The sequence below is a fragment of the Pogona vitticeps genome, chromosome 2, assembly GCF_051106095.1.
Source record: "Pogona vitticeps strain Pit_001003342236 chromosome 2, PviZW2.1, whole genome shotgun sequence".
NCBI lineage: Eukaryota > Metazoa > Chordata > Lepidosauria > Squamata > Agamidae > Pogona > Pogona vitticeps.
In genome coordinates, this window is record NC_135784.1 from 149,610,366 (window position 1) to 149,630,661 (window position 20,296).

The 20,296-nt window shown below is 41.4% G+C and overlaps 1 protein-coding gene across 8 annotated transcripts in view; it reads right to left on the bottom strand.

Moving 5' to 3' along the window:
• The window catches only part of CEP112 (centrosomal protein 112), a 455,788-nt gene that overhangs the window by 364,848 nt on the left and 70,644 nt on the right, over positions 1-20,296 (bottom strand). For all 8 annotated transcript variants that reach the window (XR_013541089.1, XR_013541088.1, XM_072990811.2 and 5 more), the window contains 3 exons: positions 16,928-17,027; positions 14,891-15,009; positions 10,545-10,688 (listed from right to left, as the gene is read on the bottom strand). Coding sequence is in view for 6 of the 8 variants with exons in the window: in XM_072990811.2 (XP_072846912.2) it covers positions 10,545-10,688; positions 14,891-15,009; positions 16,928-17,027 (363 nt within the window). In the remaining 2 variants the exon portion in view is untranslated. The remainder of the gene's footprint in view (positions 1-10,544; positions 10,689-14,890; positions 15,010-16,927; positions 17,028-20,296) is intronic.

Sequence of the window (20,296 nt, forward strand, 5' to 3'; positions counted from 1 at the left end):
CAATTAAAAGTATAATGAAAAGATATTGTGCCTGAATTTAAAAAAAAATCTTATCCTTCACAACGGCTCAAAATCTGTCTACTTTTTGGGGTGATGGCAACAGGGTGGAGGTCAGACTAAACTCTCCTGGAAGCAGGCTCAGACAGGAGAATACAGTCCTTTAAATATTCCAATTTCAAATCATGCAGGGTTTTGTAAGTAATAAGCAGAGCTTCAAATTGTGCCCTAATGCAGACCAGCAGATAAACTGTTACAACTAGCGCATTGTACACTCTTTGCAAATGGCCTCAATATTTAGGACTAGCTAAAGCTTTCAAAGTTCCACACAGAGGATGTTACATTCATGCAAATACAATGCAATGATGGAATGTGCCACCATGGACTGAGCAGACATCTCCAAGAATGGGCATTTGAGCACTAGCTTCAACTGTGCAAAAGCTACTCCCAGACTCCACAGAAACCCTGCTGTTCGGGCCGAGAGCTAGCTCAATTCAGGTACCTGGGAGGGGGGGTACACCATCCAATACAGGCCAAAACCCTATGCCCAGCTATACCATTTGACTGGCCAGAAGAACCTATGTCTTGTTTATATTAAACTTCAATTACAGTGGTGCCCCGCATAGCGACGTTAATCCGTTCCAGTATTAACATCGCTATCCGGAAACATCGCTGTACGGAACAAAAAAGCCCATAAGAATGCATTAAACCCTGTTTAATGCGTTCTTATTGGGCAAAAACTTACCTTTCAGCGAGGATCCTCCATAGGGGCGGCCATTTTCGCTGCCTGGGTAAGGGAGGAATCCCTCCAGAAAAGAACTGGAGCCCTCTTCCCGGCTCCAGCCCCTCTCCCTCCCCGCCTTACAGCTGATGGGCGGGAAGCTGCGGCTGCTCTTAGAAGCTTGCCTAGCAGCTAAATAGGCAGTGTAAAAGCACTGCCGAAGCCTCTGAAAGCGTGGCTTTGCCGGGGTGGGGGTGGGTGGGTGTCAGAGACAGGCCCACCCACCCCCGCCGCCCCCCCCGCACCTCCCCTCGCGCCGCCCCCATGGCAAAGCACCGCTTTCAGAGGTGCATTTTTACTGCTTAAATAGCCCCAGGGGGCTTCCGAAAGTGGGGCTTTGCCAGGGTGGGGGTGGGTGGGTGGGTGGGTGTCAGGGACAGGCCCACCACCCCGCCCCCCCCGCCCCCCTCGCGCCGCTTTCGGAAGCCCCCTGGGGCTATTTAAGCAGTAAAAATGCACCTCTGAAAGCGGTGCTTTGCCATGGGGGTGGCGCGAGGGGGGGGTGCGGGGGGGTGGCGGGGGTGGGTGGGCCTGTCCCTGACACCCACCCACCCCCACCCCGGCAAAGCCACGCTTTCAGAGGCTTCGGCAGTGCTTTTACACTGCCTATTTAGCTGCTAGGCAAGCTTCTAAGAGCAGCCGCAGCTTCCCGCCCGTCAGCTGTAAGGCGGGGAGGGGGAGGGGCTGGAGCCGGGAAGAGGGCTCCAGTTCTTTTCTGGGATGAGGGATTCCCCCCCTCATCGCAAGCTCTGCAAAAACGGAGCATTTGCGATGATGGGGGGGGAGCCATCATCGTAATGCGATTTTTCCCTATAGGAAAAATCGCAATACGATGCAAAAAGCGATGGAAAAATCTTCATCACTATGTGGATTCTTCGCTAAACGGGGCACCCATTAAGCGAGGCACCACTGTATATTAAGCATTGCCCTCATTCAGTTCATTACTGACACCAAGCATCTGACCAGTCGAGAAACTCATTCTTCTTTGGGGAATTGGTTGAAAAGGCTGCAGATCAGGTTCTTTAATCAGAACCTCCTTCACCACCCTTCCACTGTATTTTCTTTTCTACTTGTATTTCCCTCAGGGAAGAATCCCCATAGATTCTTATGTTCCTTTATTATGAGCCTGGAAACAATCAGGAGTCAAGACTAGATTTGCTGCCTGTCAGAAAAACCACCATTCATTTACAGTATTTGCCAGTTGATAAATGCCTTGTTCCCAAAGCACCAGCTATTTAAAAAGTGGCAACTTATTTGACAAAACAAACACCTCTTACAAATACAGCAGCAAAAAAGAAAAAAAAAGGAAAAAAAAAGAAACAGTGATATACAACTTTAACCATTGCTGGACTTAAAATATGTTTAAGAAATCCCACCCTGCTCACCCATTCCCAAAACAGACATGTGCATAGCAGAAGAATATAATTTGCAAGTCCCATCACTCAGCAAAATTCACTTGTGCTCAATAAATGGCACTCTTAACAGAATAAAACTCCATCAAGAAAGGAGTGGGGGGGTTCTGAAATAATAAGAAAAGAGAAACTAATTTTCAGTGACAGTCTAGTCTTTCATCTTAAGCCATGCCTTGAACTCTACCTTGTTTAATTATTAAAATCAGGAGCTGCTGTGCAAGATCTGTCTGTTTTTGAAGGTTCTTAAATTCAATCCTGCTGACAGACTGTGTCCATTTCTTGCCGTATTTATCATTACCAATGACAAAGTCTGAATGCTAATTTTTTTCAATTCAACTTTCATTAACAACAAAATCTAAACTTTGAGTGAGCTTTACAGGCAACATCAAACAAACAATCACTTTTCTAAATGTGCCACAGTGATGAACAATGTCAAAAGGCACTTCCTGATTTAACACAGAAATATTTGCCTTACAAACCAAGTGCAAAATTTATCTCACCCAACCCAGGAGGAGGACACAGACACAAAGCCTCAAACACATCCACTTGGGTGAAGAACATAGAGCAATCATTGCAGTTGATTTATTTTCTGTCTTTAGAGTCCAACTACAATTAATAAAGGATAATGACTACTATGGAGAACGACATGAATAGCTTCCCTTCCAATAAAGGAATAATTCTGGATGCCTTCCTCCAAGGAGGTTCCATCAACACTCCTAATCCATGCCAATTTGTTATATGATGGATCTCCTACTCAAAACATTACTAGATCTTTTCAACATGCTCAAGCATATCACCACACCATCCTGCAAGTCTCTAAAAGTGCAAGGTTTGTACCTGCATCTCCTGCTATAACAGTACTTACGATACCAAAACACTAGAGTAGACTCATTGACACAAGGAGATTTACACCACGTTAACCTACCTTTCAGTCACTGGTGCAATTACAACAAACCTAATTATTGTACTTTGCTGGCATTAAGTCCATCGGCATAAATTTCAGCAGCAAGTTGCCCACAAATTAATAAATGAGACTAGGCATTTGGTGTCACACACCAGTTGTGTCACTTTGCACATGGCAATGAATGCCTATACTGCCATCTAACCTAGTGGCAAAAAAGTACTCCAATGCATTTACTAAATGTCTTCTACTAGATTCCAGCCATTCGATTTACTCTTAGTTGGAACTAGCAATAGTATAATACTGGTCTAGGTTTTGAAACAGTGTGAATACAGAGAAGGTTAGAGCAAGGGTAGGTGTGATGTCCCCCACAACTACTAAACATTGTTGCTGGAGTTGATGGGAACTATAGTTCAGGAAAAAAGGATTAGCATGGTCCTAACATAAGAAAGGAAACAGAAGATAAAGCAAACCTTTAGAAGACATTAGGACCTTTACAGAGGTATAAAGGAGGCTAACAAAGTCTTACCAAACACAGATGAACAGAACTATGCTGGGATTTCCTTCTCTTTGGTTGTTTACTTAATTTGGTTCAGCCTCCCAAGACAAAGAAAAGGAGCTGTTTTCAAGGTGATTATTTGTTGATTCCCATAGAAAGGTAGTTCTTTGTTTTTCAGACACATTTAAGTCTTAGCACACCTGTGTTCTCTACCATCTCCACCAGAGGACTGTGAAAATATCAAGATACTTATGGTTCTGTTATCTTTTTTGTAATAGTGCTACCACACAGATAAGAAACAAGGATCAAAATATTATTCTTGGATTTCCTTTATCTGACCCTACACTTCTAACAAGGATATAACATACATCACTAGTGCCCTCTCTAACATAGAACAAATTGGTGACTGCTTCTACAATTATCTTCATTTTCCCTCCAATTATCTGGGTTCTGTACAGTGGGGTCTTGACTTGAGAACTTAATCCGTATTGGAAGGCGGTTCTCAAGTCAAAAAGTCTGTAAGTCAAGTCTCCATTGACCTACAGTGCATTGAAAACCGATTAATCCCGTAACAGGCCGTTTTTGTTCCATTTTGGGTTTTTTTCTGGTCTGTAAGTCAATTCTCAGGCTGCAAGTCAAACCTAAATCTTGCGGCCAGAGAAGTCTGTAACTCAAAAAGTCTGTAAGTCAAGCCGTCTGTAAGTCAAGGGTCCACTGTAGTATATTCTACAACAGAGTGCCTGAAGAACTTTGGATAGAGGCTCGTAATATTGTACAGGAGGCAGCAACAGAAACCACCCCAAAGAAAAGGAAATGCAAGAAAGCAAAGTGGCTGTCCAACGACGCCTTAGAAATAGCAGAGAGGAGAAGAGAAGCAAAATGCAAGGGAGATAGGGAAAGTTACAGAAAGTTGAATGCAGACTTCCAAAGAATAGCAAGGAGAGACAAGAGGGCCTTCTTAAATGAACAATGTAAAGAAGTAGAGGAAAATAATAGAAACGGAAAAACCAGAGATCTGTTCAGGAAAACTGGATCTATTAAAGGAACATTTTGTGCAAAGATGGACATAATAAAGGACAAAAATGGGAGAGAATGTAGTAACCGAAGAGTCATTAAATAACACTGAGTGCCTGCCTGTCTTGGAAGAGTTGGACAGCGAACCAATTTTAGTAGAAATAACAGCGGCCTTGGATTCCCTCACCTCCAGCAAGGCACTTGGTAAGGATAACATCCCCGTTGAAGGGCTGAAGTGTTGTAAAGAGACCATCACCACTGAGCTGTATGAAATCTTTTGTCTTTGCTGGAGGGAAGGTGGAGTATCACCTGTTGTGCTGAAGAGGCTCCAGGTGCCTGCAGACAGTGTGGATTTTGAGCTAATAGATCCACCACTGACATGGTATTTTCCCTCAGACAGCTGCAGGAAAAATGTAGGGAACAAAGACAGCCACTTTTTGTGGTCTTCATAGATCATACAAGGGCCTTTGATCTGGTTAGCATGGACGGCCTTTTTAAACGACTTCTCATGATTGGATGTCCACCTCAACTCCTTAACATCATCAAGTCCTTTCATGAGGAAATGAAAGGCACTGTAGTTTTTGATGGCTTAACATTACATCCCTTTGACATCCGAAGCAGAGTGAAACAAGGCTGTGTCCTCGCGCCAACTCTGTTTGGGATCTTTTTTGTTGTCATGCTGAAGCACACGTTTGGAACTGCAACAGATGTCTATCTCCAGACTAGATCAGATGGAAAGCTCTTAAATCTCTCTAGACTGAGCGAAGACTAAAGTCCAGCTGAAGTGTGTGCGGGACTTCCTCTTTGCTGATGATGCAGCTGTTGTTGCACATTCTGCTGATGACCTCCAACAACTTATGAATTGTTTTAGCAAGGCCTGCCAAGATTTTGGACTAACAATTGGCCTGAAGAAAACACAAGTCATAACCCAGTGTGTGGATTCACTTCCCTTTATTACCATCTCCACACAAGAATTGGAGGTTGTTCATGACTTTGCGTACCTTGGCTCAACTATCTCTGGCACCCTCTCTCTAGATGTTGCTCTTGATAAACGCATTGCCAAAGCAGCTACCATGTTCTCTAGACTCACAAAGAGAGTATGGCTTAATAAGAAACTGACAGCATATACAGTGGTGCCTCACATTACGAGCGCTCCGTTTGATGCTGAAATCGCATCACGACGAAGATTTTGCGATCGCAAAAGCGATCGCAAAACGATTTTCCCTATGGGGGAATTTTGCTTTGCGATGATCGGTCCCCTGTTTTGCTAACCGATTATAGCAAAGCGATGATTTTCGGCCAGCTGATTGGCGGTTTCAAAATGGCCACCAAGTGAAAAACATGGCCGCCCGCTGTTTTCCTGCACGGATTCCTCGCTGCACGGGCAGCAAAAATGGCCGCGCTATGGGGAATCTTCGCTGGCCGGTGAGTTTTAAGCCCCTAGGAACACATTAATTGGGTTTTAATGCGTTTCTATGGGCTTTTTAAAATCGCATGACGTTTTCGTTCGACAGCGATTTTTTTCGGAATGAATTAACGTCATCATACGAGGCACCACTGTACCAAGATCCAGGTCTATAGAGGTGTGTCCTGAGTACACTCCTGTACTGCAATGAGTCGTGGACCCTTTGTGCACGGCAGGAGAAGAAGTTGAACACACTCCATATGCGTTGTCTCTGACACAGTTTTGGTATCACACAGCAGGACAAAGTTCCAAGTGGAGTAGTTCTAGAATGAGCTGGATTGCGAATTTTATCATTCATAGGGTTTCACTACTAGCTTTTTTTAAAACCCCTTCACGGATTGCTGCCTTGTCGTGGTGAAGAGGCTCAAGTAATTCAGAGAAGCTATGGGCTATGCCGAGCAGGAACACCCAAAACAGGCAGGTCATAGTGGAGAATTCTGACTAAATGCAATCCATCTGGAGCAGGAACTGGCAAGCCACTCCAGTATGGTTGTTGCAGGTTTTTCGGGCTCTTTGACCATGTTCTGGAGGTGGTTCTTCCTGACGTTTCACCAATCTCTGTGGCCAGCATCTTCAGAGGACTGGAGTAGGAACGCTGTCCATGCTCTGTTGCTATTTGTTGGATAGTTATTTATAACTGTGGGAACAGCTTTTGTCCTTTTCAGGAGATAGGGTGATGATGGTGATCAACGTGTTTTGTTGTGGATGTATTGTTGTGATCAGGGGGGAGAGATTATCTGCCACTGTGATTGATGGGTGTCTTTAACTGCCTTTTTTTAATTTTAATTTTAATTTTAATTTTAATTTTTGCAATGATCCCTGGCTTTTAAAATCCTAAACCTAAATGTTTTGGTGCAGGTTATTTAAAAGACTGCCTGCCCTCCTAATAAAGCTGCCATGCTCTTTTAATCAGTATCAGAAACCTGCTGCCAGCCCACAATTAGGAGTAAAGAACTGTTTGTTTGTTTGTTTGTTTGTTTGTTTGTTTGTTTACAATCCCAATCTGAATAAACTTCTCCCAGGGATGTATGGTCAGTCCCATCAATGTTCACTTTTAAGATAACTCAAGATGACTTAAAAATTTTTAAAAACAAAACAGCTAAAACCGTATTTAGCTAGACATTGATAAATCACAAAACCATTAAAAATAAACATTTAAAACCATTATCTGATATAGCAATAAATTGGAAAGGCATAATAAAAATTGTTGGAGGAGAAACAAGGAGCTCTCCATTCCCTCCCTTTTTTATTAATATAACAAAAACATAAATGGGATATAAAATCACAACTGAAACATGCAGTATAACTCATCACCATTGGGAATATAAGAGTGTGTGTGGGGGGGGGGGGAGTATATATTAGTTTTAATGGGATTTGGAACCCTCATATGGAATATGTATTTACAAAACATAAGGTTTCTCCTCAGAACTATTTTTATTATGGCTTTTTAAAATTAGCAATATATCAGACAAGTAGTGCAGTTTCACAAGTTACTGTGTCAGTTCAGTGCTATGTCACTTGGCAATTGTTTTTTTAAATTGATATCCCACTCTCAATGTCACCTTAGGACATCACTGCCCCATGACTTAACACAGATGATCACATGTTCCAGAAACCAACAAAAGGTGACACTCACAAAATCACTAACTCCCCCCCCAAAAAAAACTCTAGCTCCTGCTAGCTAAAGAAAGAAAGAAAAGAAAAGAAAAAGGAATTAATGTCTAAGGAAAAAGATCGGGCTTTCTTGTGATTATCTATACGTTTTGTAGTCAATAGTAGGTATGCTGAATTTCACTACACAATTCTGGCAGAAACCATGTAGTAAACTGCACTGTAGTCATATTATTCTGTTCATCTTTCTAATGACTTGAATTTTCTAGCAATTACACAATTGCGGCTGAGGTGCTGTTGTGGTGATTTTGGTTTGCGGTACTTTTGGTAATATAAATTTAATTTTAACTTCTGTAATATTATGGAAATTATGTTTTATCTGTAAAGAGAAGTGTTTTGAGATGAAAGGCAATCTAAAATAAATTAGAAGGACAACAGCTTTCCATGTTGAGAAATCTATAAGTGGAAAATAAGGTCAAATATCAGGTCAACTTCTTATGAGCTATAGTTTGTCAGAAGATGTACTCATTATAAACAAGAGATAAAGGACACTCACTTGATGACTTCAATGATTGTTGTGGTTGTTGTTTAGTTGTTTAGTCGTGTCTGACTCTTCGTGACCCCATGGACCAGAGCACGCCAGGCCCTCCTGTCTTTCACTGCCTCCCGGAGCTGGGCCAAATTCATGTTGGTCGCTTCGATGACACTGTCCAACCATCTCATCCTCTGTTGTCCCCTTCTCCTCTTGCCCTCACACTTTCCTAACATCAGGGTCTTTTCCAGGGAGTCTTCTCATGAGATGGCCAAAGTACTGGAGCCTCAGCTTCAGGATCTGTCCTTCCAGTGAACACTCAGACTTGATTTCCTTTAGAATGGATAGGTTTGTTCTCGCAGTCCAGGGGACTCTCAAGTCTCCTCCAGCACCCCAATTCAAAAGCATCAGTTCTTCAGCAGTCAGCCTTCCTTATGGTCCAGCTGTCACGTCCGTACATCATTACAGGAAAAACCATAGCTTTGATTATTCGGACTTTTGTCAGCAAGGTGATGTCTCTGCTTTTTAAGATGCTGTCAAGGTTTGTCATTGCTTTCCTCCCAAGAAGCAGGCGTCTTTTAATTTCGTGGCTGCTTGTCTCCATCTGCAGTGATCATGGAGCTCAAGATAGTAAAATCTGTCACTACCTCCATATCTTCCCCTTCTATTTGCCAGGACGTGATGGGACCAATGGCCATGATCTTAGTTTTTTTGATGTTGAGCTTCAGACCATTTTTTGCGCTCTTCTCTTTCGCCCTCATTGCAAGGTTCCTTAATTCCTCCCCACTTTCTGCCATCAGAGTGGTATCATCTGCATATCTGAAGTTGTTGATATTTCTTCCGGCAATCTTAATTCCGGTTTGGGATTCCTCCAGTCCTGCCTTTCACATGATGTATTCTGCTTCAATGATACACAGCTACATTCATTGCTAAAGAGCAATTGCTGATTAGACATATCAAAATAAAAATCCAGGTCTACGGTGGGATAGAAGTTTTGTACTTCTCCAGGATTAATCCTTCACAGAAAAGAAAGCATGCTGAGAGGGAAAGCTAGCTAGTATGTACCTTGGTGCACTGGACTACTACTAATTTATAATTAAGATGTGGCTATAAAAACTATACATTGTAAATGTATTTTGTATATAGTTTTGCGATGCATGCATAATAAGTTACTGTGGTTTCTTTGACAGTTGTAGGTTGGATTTTTGCAAGCAGAGACAGGTAAAACAGTTGAGAGGTCTGAGAATGGAATGATTCCTGGCAGTAGAGATGCAATCTTATATATAGCTAGGGGATGAGGCAGAGAAATGCAAATTTGTGAGGAAGAGAAAAAGCTGTTGATAAATCTGAGATAAAAAGAATCATGCTGTTAGTCAAAGCTGAGTGATTTTTGTGTGTGAATAACATGTGAAAACTAGTGTTCTCATGGGAAATAGTGTCAAGACAAGCATCCACCTTTATTTATCTATCTGTAAAAAAATGAATGAAATGATAAAGACATAAAGTTAAAAAGCATATGGCTTAATGACAAAGCTGACGGCTCGAACACTGTTATAGCTTACTTTTTCCTAACAATTTTATATTCCTTTGGGTTTTAATAGTACATTTCTTTTTTATTTACAAACTCTGCTTATCATTTCTGACAATAAAGGTCACAAATTGCTATTTTTAAAAACACCATTAGTGCATGATGGTTTACACAGTGCCACTAAGGCTGTGTGTTTCATCAGAAGCATTCTTACACTTTTAAAACTGCTATGGCCATGTTTAAACAACAGACTAAAAGGGAAAACTGGCAGTTTACCTAGATTATTGATAGGAATAATCCAAGAGAAGGAATTCCTTTGTACAGGTTCAAATAGGAACCCCAGACTTAGTAAGGGGGGGTTGGAGAGGGGGGGTTGGAGGTGACTGCCATCTGCGTAATTGCCCAAACAAATAAAAAAAAGTTGTGTGAAGGCCACAGCACCATTAACTTATAAAAGGCATAAAACAAAGAGAAAGGCAACCCTGTGGAATTCAGGAGCAAGAGTAGTAAAAGGGATATGAAAAATAGTGCATCCTTTGCCACCCGGAGTAGACCTTTGGTCTAGATGGGCGAGGTAGAAGTCCAAATAAATGAATAAATCCCTTTTAATAAACCAGTTTTAACACTTTTTTCAGCCTTGGACTGTGAAAATGCATAACATAATACTTATTTAGGCATATTAGACAGAAGATATTTAAGTAATTGTTTTCTACAACGGCGAGCGTTCAGAAAAGTTACCAGTGCAAACTGCTGTTTTATGACACAAAATGTAAAATTGAACTTTGGCTACCATGTACAACTTACAGTTGCTTTTATCTGAGCCAAATATTCTGCTTCCATTTTACTCAGACGTGCATTTGTATCCTCCAACAATTCTTGGATATTTTCTGTGTGCTTCTTCTGAAGATCAAATTTTTCCTTTTCCATTTCAGCCACAGCATTGTGGAGCTATACGCACAAACACAGAAATATAAATGATTTTAGTATTTAGCAGCTAATTAAAAATCCAGTTGATATTCTTGTTAAGACCAAAAATAAAACCTAGTATTTCCATATGTGTAGAAGACATCAATGCTATTTCCCAAAATACTATTCTATTAATATGAGTACCATTCAAGAAAGATTAATCATTATAGATAGAGGAATAGGGAAGGAAAAATGGTTACAGATGAAAAGTGTTGGGAAAATTTTCCTGTTTTTCTGTTTTCATTGCATTGTACATTGTGCCAAAGCAATAAACAAATCCATCAGGACCAAAATGAAAAGAGATTAAGATGGGAAGATTGTGAAATAAATGTTAGGCACATATTTTCCTGGATCAGGCAAATGAGTTTAATACTCTACCTGAGAATATTCAGTGAATATTTATTCATTCAGTAGATGAGCCCTATTGACCTACTATTGTTTGGAGAATGGTGGATCTAATCAAATCATAGCACCCTCCTATGTTGGGCAGAAGATCTAAATAACCATGAGAAGCCAGCTGCTGATTCACCACACAGTACTCTATTTTCCACCCACACACTAGAACAATGGTTCCCAACCTTGGGTCCCCTGACATTCTTGAACTATAATTCCCATAAATCCTAGCTAGCAGAACTAGTGATGAACACCTAAGGATCCAAAGTTAGGAACCACTGCACTAGAATAACTAAACTAAAATGCATACAATGAACTGGAATTGGTGGAACAGTTTCAGTTTGCTGTCAGATACTGGCCAAACTCCTATTGTTTTAATGTAGTAAATCACATCAGTGACCCTATTAAATCAATGGGGTTGTAGTGAGTCAACTACTCCATACGATTCATTAATTCAAATGAGCCTACTTTAACTGTGTATTACTTTAGCACAGTAAGGAAATGGATTGTAATCCTTGAAAGATGACACTAAAATAAATATGTTAATCTTCAAAGTACCACAATATTTAGTTTTTTTCTTTTTGTTTCATTTTTGTTAAATAAAACACAGTGGTGCCTCGACTTATGTTCGTCCTTACTTACGACCATTTCAAGGTATGACCAGCTCCAGCTGCAAAATTTTGCTTCAACTTGCGGCTGGTGTTTCGACTTACATCCAGGAAAAGGCAGGGGGGAAAGATGGGAAATTCAAACCGTTGGTGGCGAAGCAGCTGCTTCTTTGTAGCTCTTTCGCCCCAACGGTTAGGGAAAGGGATGCAGCGGCGGTGGGAGGTGGCGGCAGGGGCGGTACCGCACCTGATGGTGGGATCCCAGTCCTTGGCCTCGGCATGGGGTGGAGGGGGCCCAATCCCAGGTCTCAGAGGAAGGTTCCTCCTACAGCGATGCCGCCTCCACCTTCCTGGCACCGCTGTGCTGTCTTTGGCCCCAGAGGAACGGCTCCCCTTCTCTGCTGGCAGGCAGCTCCTGAGCAGCAGGTAGTGCGCCTGCTGGGGGCGCACAATGCTGCCTCCCACACAGGCACCAGCGGCTGCGTCGGGCCTTGGCGCTCCTCGTTGCCCTCCACAGGTCCGATGCCGCTGCTGCTGCTGGGTCCCAGTCCTCGGCCTTGGCGTGTGGGGGAGGGGCCCCCGATCGCGGCTCCTGGAGGATGGGTGCTCCCATCCGGGCCTAGCAAAGCCTCTTGTGGCACTTCCCTGCCAGGAAGGAGGAGGTGGCAGCGCGGGAGGACCCTTCCTCAGGGAACTGGGATCGGAGGGCCCTCCGCCCCTGTGCCAAGGCCCAAGATTGGGACCCAGCAGCAGCATCGGCCCCACAGAAGGCGGCGAGGAGCCGGTGCCGGAGTGGGAGGCGCCATCGGGCACCCCCGGCAGGCAAGCCACCTGCTCCTTAGGAGTTAACCGCTGGCAGAGAAGGGGAGCTGCCCCCGTGGGGACAAGGACTGAGCGCAGCTGAGCCTGGCCCAGGCCACCGTAGTTGCCGCGCCTGCCTGCCTCTCCGCCACGATCCACCTCTCCAGGCACTGGAAGGAGAGGCTCCTCCTGGCTGGGGCACTCCAGCCGCTGGCCTTGGCCTCGCCCTCCGCCATGGATGGTCCCACCGCCGCCTCGGCTGCAGCCAGGGAGTGAGTGCCATCGGAGGTGGCTTCAGAATGGTAAGGTAATGGTAATGCTGCTTTTTGCTTTTTAAAAACTGTTCTGTGTGGCTTTTGCAGGGTGAGTTTCATCTGGGAGGTTATGTTTCTGTACTCTGTTGTTTTGTGCGGTTTTTTTTGGGGGGGGGGTGATTTTTTTTTGCAGCCCCACTGCCTTCCGATGGGGCTTTCTGTGTGCTTTCTTTTCTATTTGTTTGGTTTTTAAGCCCTAGCACCTTTGGGGCTGGCTCTGTTTATTTTTGGTTGTTGTTGTTTTTAAAGCCCCAGTGTGTGCCTATGGGGCTTGCGGTGTTTTATTCTTTTTTTATTTTGGGTTTTTTTTTCCCCTTCTGGAACGGATTAATCACGTTCCAATTTATTCATATGGGAAATGGTGCTTCGACTTACAACCATTTCCAGTTACATCCATCTTCTGGAACGGATTATGGTCATAAGTTGAGGCACCACTGTACATGTGAATGTTCTCTGCATTAGTAATGTAATATATTTTTAAATAGAACAGAGTATGGCACCAAAGTGACAGAGTAAACTGGGAACACTCAGGCTAGTTATTACTGAAGTGGTATAACTGCCTTTCTCTAAGCTGGTGCACTTCTTCCTGATGTCTTTGACTACAGTCCTTATCATCCCCACTTACCCATGGCCATAGTATTGACTCAGAATTAACATGGAACATATATGAACAGATAAGAACATCAGGTTAATTTAGGGCTCTTTTTAGAAAACCTCAAAATTTGACATCATTCAGCATCATCCCATAGGGATGGTATCCCACTCTGGAGAACACCGCTGTTATCTCTCTTTCCCATTTTATGGCAAAATGCCTCTAGTCTCCCTCTAGCCACTGGTCAGTATATCTGGACAGGTATTGTGATTAACAAAAGAAAAATGCAGTTTCTTCCCCAAATTGTACAATTTGATTTGAAGCTTATTTTAAATGGGGTACTACAAATAAAGCTTAAACTGTCATCAGAGAATTCACAAAGAAATACAATGCTGTAAGCTCAGTTCTATCTCAGTCCTTGATTGTAGACTGAAATTGATTTGCCATCACTTAAAGTAAAACCAAACCAAAGTGTGCTGCTTAAATTCTGCCCCAAAGTGCCCCTAAAGCTCACTCTGGGCAATTTAAAACTGAACGACACTGCATGAGACTGATGACACCACCAATAAATATTTTCAAAAATTATTCCATGCAATATTTTCATTGGGGGGGGGAGTCATAAGGTCACATGAGGGAAAAGTCCTTAATTACTGAATATTACTGCCAGCAGGATGAGCTCCTGCTCTTACATATAGCCTTTCTAGGCAGTGGGGAAGACATCTGTCGTATGTGAGAAAAAGCCTGGTAAAATACAGAATTCCTGTTTCTAGATCACAATAGAATTGTCACCTTTTTTAACCACATGAACATTTCTTGACAATGCACTTAAAATGACTACAATAACAGATTATTTTAACAAATAAATGAAATACTATTACTGAAATAGTTTTGCTAGAGCCTTTTCATTTTGATATGATGCCAAATCCTATTGTTAATTAACATGTTTGTAAGTGAAATCAGTGGAAAACTACCACTAATTAATGAGATGCCAACCACATTCTTGGTTGTTTGAAACTTGTTAATTAACAGCAAATTGTATCCACAATGCAGGCAATTTCAGTTATGCATGTACTGTCAACTGAACTTTGGGCAGTATTATGGAACAACAGAAACAGAAATACAGGAAAGAACGCGAGGCATTCTATACCACATCTTCTTCCTCGTACGGATTAAGAATATGCACTTCACGTTTCATAATGATTCACAAAATATTTCAGAAGAGCAGATCATGACCAACCTCAAATGCTATAAACATAAGGTAACAAAAAGTTTTCCAATTAATCTGAATGCAAAATCCTAGTATATGGTAAACGTTTGTGGAAGATTTGTATAGAAACACTGTGAAACATAGGCTGTAATACTTTAATAAAATTGTTAATCTAAAAATATTTAATTAATTAAAACAGCATTTCTGATTAATCAGATAGCAGATTAATTTTCTCCTTCACTTTCACTAGAATAAGCAATTATCATTACCCTTTTCTCCCACTCATTGTTCAGAGAATCTGTACTCTGCTCACACATTTTTTTGAGCTCCACAATTTGTTTTTCCTTAGCTTCTCTAACGACTTGTGACTCACGGACAAGCATCTGAACTGTCAGAAAAGAAACAAAACCAAGAAGAAACATTATGTGAGATGAATATCAGGCTATTCCACCTAGCAAAAGAGACTCTTTCATTTTGTTTAAAATAGAGCTGCGTGGAATTGGACTCTCAAAATTCCCCACCCTAACCTGGATGCCAAGAAACTGGCAAGACAATTAAATTCTCCAGCAACTTCTCTGAGGTGTGACTCACCATTAGCAGCAATTATAGTAATCTAAGTTCTTTCTATAAGGATTTTTTGTTTCTGCACAACCATTGGCAGGGGCAACAACAACCGCTGCATTGGCAGCATGGCCATTCCTCCACAATACCCTCTATCTAATGTCATTCAGTCTAGTGCACTGTGATGATGACATAGAAATGGTGGGAAATAATCTACAAAATGACTAAATGCAATTGTTAGTAGCTACAAGAATAAGTCAACTGATCAATGGGATTTACACCTGTTGACTTATTAAGTTCCATTGTATCAGCAACTCTACCCTAACTGGGATAAAAAAACAGGATTTAGCTCCAGTTGTCTCTCAGAATAATGTTTCAAATGCAGTTTTTGTTCACTGCTATTCGTCATTCTTCAGAGCACACACTTTCCCAAGGTTTCCAAATGTTCTATTTTGGAAAGGTTACTGTAGATATACTCCATCTCCACTATAAATGCTTATACCACAGCTCTTTCCCCATGATCCCAGTAGCATCAGTAGGGAAGAAAATGTTATGTCTACTTTCAGGAAAAAAGTTAAATTAGTAGTGTGCCATAATTTGTCGTTCAGTTTCCCTTAAGTTCTTTTCAACCATGAAAAACATTTTCATTTCTATGCCTCATTCCCAAAGCCATTTAGATTTTTTTTTGTCATATTTTTTAATCTTTCCATAATGCAAGGTGATTGAGACTGCTTTTCCCCCTTTTTATTTGGTACAGATCTCTTCCTCAGAACAGTAATGGCAAAACATAAAACAAGGAAAATAGAAAGAAAAGTGAAATTTTCCTGGCTTCCAAAATTCTTCATCAGAAAAAGGCCAGTGGAAGGGGCTAGCTTCTCACTGGCTTCATTTGAAGTGTGGGAAACTGAGTAGACTTTGGATGCAACAAAAATGATTACCATACCATGATAGTCAGGATATTCACATGCAGTGATAATCTCATCACCAGGAATCAGGATCCTGAATCTCATACATAAAATTATATTTGAAATTCTTCCTTCTCTGAAATTATTTTCAAAGAAAATTTCCTTTCTATCAAATTGGATGCGAATAATCAAATTTGCCATGCACAACATCCTCAACATAGCATCAGTTTAAAATCACTACTCATTTTATGGTGTCTTAAATCTATCTGCAACTGTATTTTAATTACAATTAATAATAAGCATTCAATAATCTTTCCTTAAAGTTTTCCTTCCATGTTATTTGTTAACATTTCCCACGTTAATTGAAATCATATAATGTATCTGCATTCTAAAAACAACTTCTAATTATGATCTAGAAAATTAATTATATCCAAGACCGATGTTCAGCGGAATTTTTTTAAAGCTTCTTCTTAAGTTTTAAAAGCAGTTTGCATCAGATACTCACAGTGATGCTAAAGAAAAACACAGCCCCAAAGCATGTTGGCTACACAGCATGTTAGGTATTACAGTTCTTTGCTATTGCTTAATTTTTTTTTGTTTAATTTTTTAAAAGAATTAAACAATCAAAATGTTGCACAAATTCCATAAAACTTCTACAGGTACTAGGAAAACAACAGACAGAGGCATCTAATATAAAGGGGAAAAAACAATTGTAAAAGAAGAACCAAACCAAGCCAGATTCATTTTTTCGGGGGGGGGGGGGATGTATGTATACCTCTGGTACAAATGGAAATGAACACAACACTATCAGGCCAGAATGCTTTGTTTATCTTGCATCACCTTTCTTTTCAAGCTTTTGAATAGTCTCCTCAGCTTCACTCTGTTTGGTTTTGTACAAGGTCTTCAGTACTTCAATTTCATTATTCTTTCTGTCCAAAATCTGCAGTAGAAAATGATTGTTTAGTAACCCAATGAAACTAAATGAAAGAGAAACATCAGAGTAGCATACAAAACAGCATAAACATGAACCGTGTTATGTTTTCTATATTTAAAAAGGTTTTTTTGAAATGTGTATGTTCCAGACATATTGTGAAACCTTTGTGAATTTAGAATGTTATTTTGAGTACCTAAATGCCACTAAGCAGCAGATGGATTGTGTTGGTCAAACTAGCAAAACTTTTTTTTGAAGAGTGTTGCAGTTTTAGTGTAAATGTCCCTTGTGAAATAAAACTGAAAAGTAGGAAAATATGTTACACAAAAGACTGATTGTAGAAGATTTATTTTTCCCCAAGTTTTCTACACCTCTCTGCAATCACATAAAGGATTCTGAAGTATAACAAGTTTTGAAAGATAACTCTAAAATGCAAATGTACGGTAAGTATTATTGCTAAATGCTCTGTTTAAATCCTTTGGGATCCAAGAAAGAAAAGAAAAGAACACTCATGAACACAGAGAAGAAAACATTCAAGATGAAATATTTTTCTTAGGAAAGAACTGAAAACTGGGTATTCAGTCTGTACACACACAAAAAATAAAAGGATTCTTCTTTACTTTAGAATACCATAGGAATCTCATCTGGAAGCCCTGCTGTGGCAGTCAAAACAAGACTATTCATTTCAAAGGAAATGCAAGGGCAATTATTTTTCATTCTAAAACTCTCTTTTGAGAGAACTCCCCCAGAATATAGTGTTGTACATATTTATGAATGTTAACCAACTGAAACTTTTCAGTGGTTTCTCTAAATCCTGAAATAACGCATTATTCTCCCAGACAGTCTCTGGCCCAAGCCTTACCTTTGTTAACAACCCTGTGCCCCGCTTTCTACTCACATAGTATTTGCCGATACATTTCTATATAACTCAGAACTGTGAATAAGGCATTCTGGCAGGCTGGCTTTTTTATTGCTGCACATATATAAAGTCTTTGACAGACCTTAGAGGCAGCAAGTGATCACAACAATAAAACTACTGTATTTGCTGGCGTACAAGACAACTGGGAGTATAAGACGACCCTCCAACATTTCCACTCAAAATATAGAGTGGATGGCTCTGCTGAGGGAAACAGCTCTCTGGAGGTGCGCAGGCAAGCGGGTAGCTGGCTCAGCTGCAAGGAGGGCGAGAAGGAGGGAAAGCGGCCACGTGGGCGGCGGCGGAGCTCTGGCCGCTCAGGCATGGCTGGCTCTGCTTCCCTCCGTCTGGACCGACCGCCTGCCTGCCCGCCTGCCTTCCTCCCCTGCCAGCGCAGCCCCACGTCACTCGCTCAACGGCGGCGGCGGCGGCTCCTTCCTGGCCCAACTGAAGTGCACCCGGCGTACAAGACGACCCACCCACTTGGAGGCATGTTTTTGGGGCCGAAAAAGTAATATTGTACACCGGCAAATATGGTAGCTTATATGTTCCAGTGTGCCACATATGTTCATGAACTACCGTATTTTTCTGTGTATAAAATGACACTTTTCCTTAAATAATTTGAGAAAAAATGAGGGTCATTTTTTATATACAGAAAGCAGATCTTTACCACTGCCTTTTGCGAAGGCACAGGGCTTAGCAAAAGGAAGGGGAGGCGGTGCTCCCTTCCTTTTTGCTAAGCTCCGTGCCTTCTCAAGAAGGTACCACACAAAAATATGCAACAATGTTCTGTTTCCCTCAGCAGCATTCAATTGAAGATACTCCAGTGCGGTCTAAACTCTCAAGAATGTAAAATAAATGAAGCAGGATATTATTTTCAGTACTGCCATAGATCTGAAAGTCATGCATGTACATAAAAAGTTTATAAAAGTTAAACAACCATCTGTCAGATCTGCTTTGATTTGGATTCCTGCAATGAGCTGGGGGTTGAACTAGATGGCATTACAAACCCTTTCACGATTCTATGTTCTAAAAGCTGCACTGATACAGGCTAAAGTGGGATAACCAAGTAAGATATAGTATTGACTATTAGTTTGCTCTGCTGAGTCTAAGGAGGTAGGACTTGTTTTTTAGAAGACAACCATCCAATTATGTTCAAATCTGAACCCTTTTCCTTAGCCCAGTGATAGCTCCCCAACTGAAAATGGCTGTCAGTGTATCTTTCAGTTCTCTAGCTCCTCTTCAAAGTTTGACTGGTAATTTGCAGAAAGAGAAGCACTTGTACGTCGATTTTTGAAATCCGTACTCATTTTTATGCATTTCATTCATTCATTCATTCATTCATTCATTCATTCATTCATTCATTCATTCATTCATTCATTTAACTTATATGCCGCCCACACTACCAAAGGTCTCTTTCAGAACTTCAATTGATTGGAATGTTAATTTTTGGGACCTCCTTCCACAATTTTAGTTTGCAGAAGGGAACTTTTGTATCTAATCCAAAGCCAAAGATTGGGGAGGGGGATATGGCAACATAGTGCTTGCTCCTACTGAAAATCATTACAGTACTGTTAAATTCTAACCTGCTATAAAACAACAGAGTCATGTGGGTTTTTTTTAAATTCACTGACCAATCAGTCGAGATGGAGAATGCAGGATCTGTTTCACTTGTGACACCTGTGGCATGTTTGTTTTCTTGCCAATGAGGTGCCTGGGTAGAAATGCTCTGTTAGTTGGTGGTCCTCTTGGAAGACAAGGTCAGCTGGAGGCCTCTGTTCTAATCTCCGCACCATTAGGGAGCAGGCCGGGTAGGTGGAGCTTGTCAGCCTTGGAAGGCAGCCCATTTGGGAGAAGGAAAACTCCGATTTCAAACCTCCACTGCCTTGTGGCTATATCCATTGATGGAAAAGGCATCAGGAGTTAATCTTGAGGCAAAATCTGGAGTCAGAGTCTCAGAGGCAGTTCATATCATTCTGGCAACTCCTGCAATGTCGCTGGAACCAATTGTATTGGCTCTTGCCTTTCCAGTGGACTATTTCAGTTTTGGGCCTTGTCTTGTCCTACGAATACTCACTATAGGCCAGAACTCCCCCACTTCCAATGAACGCCACAAAGTTCAGTGGGAAATTCCATTGCTAAAATTCAGCATCCCATGGGAAAAACTAATTTAAAGCAAGATTTTTCCTTACCTTTTACATGCTGTTTCTTCTTGTGGTGGTAACAAAGCTCTACCAAGTATTTAAATCAACCAGAATGCTTATTTTACATGGTTTTGTTTCTGACAGCTGGAGGCCTGTGTTCTAATCTCTGCACTTCAGGGAGCAGGCCGGGTAGGTGGGGGCTCGTCAGCCTTGGAAGG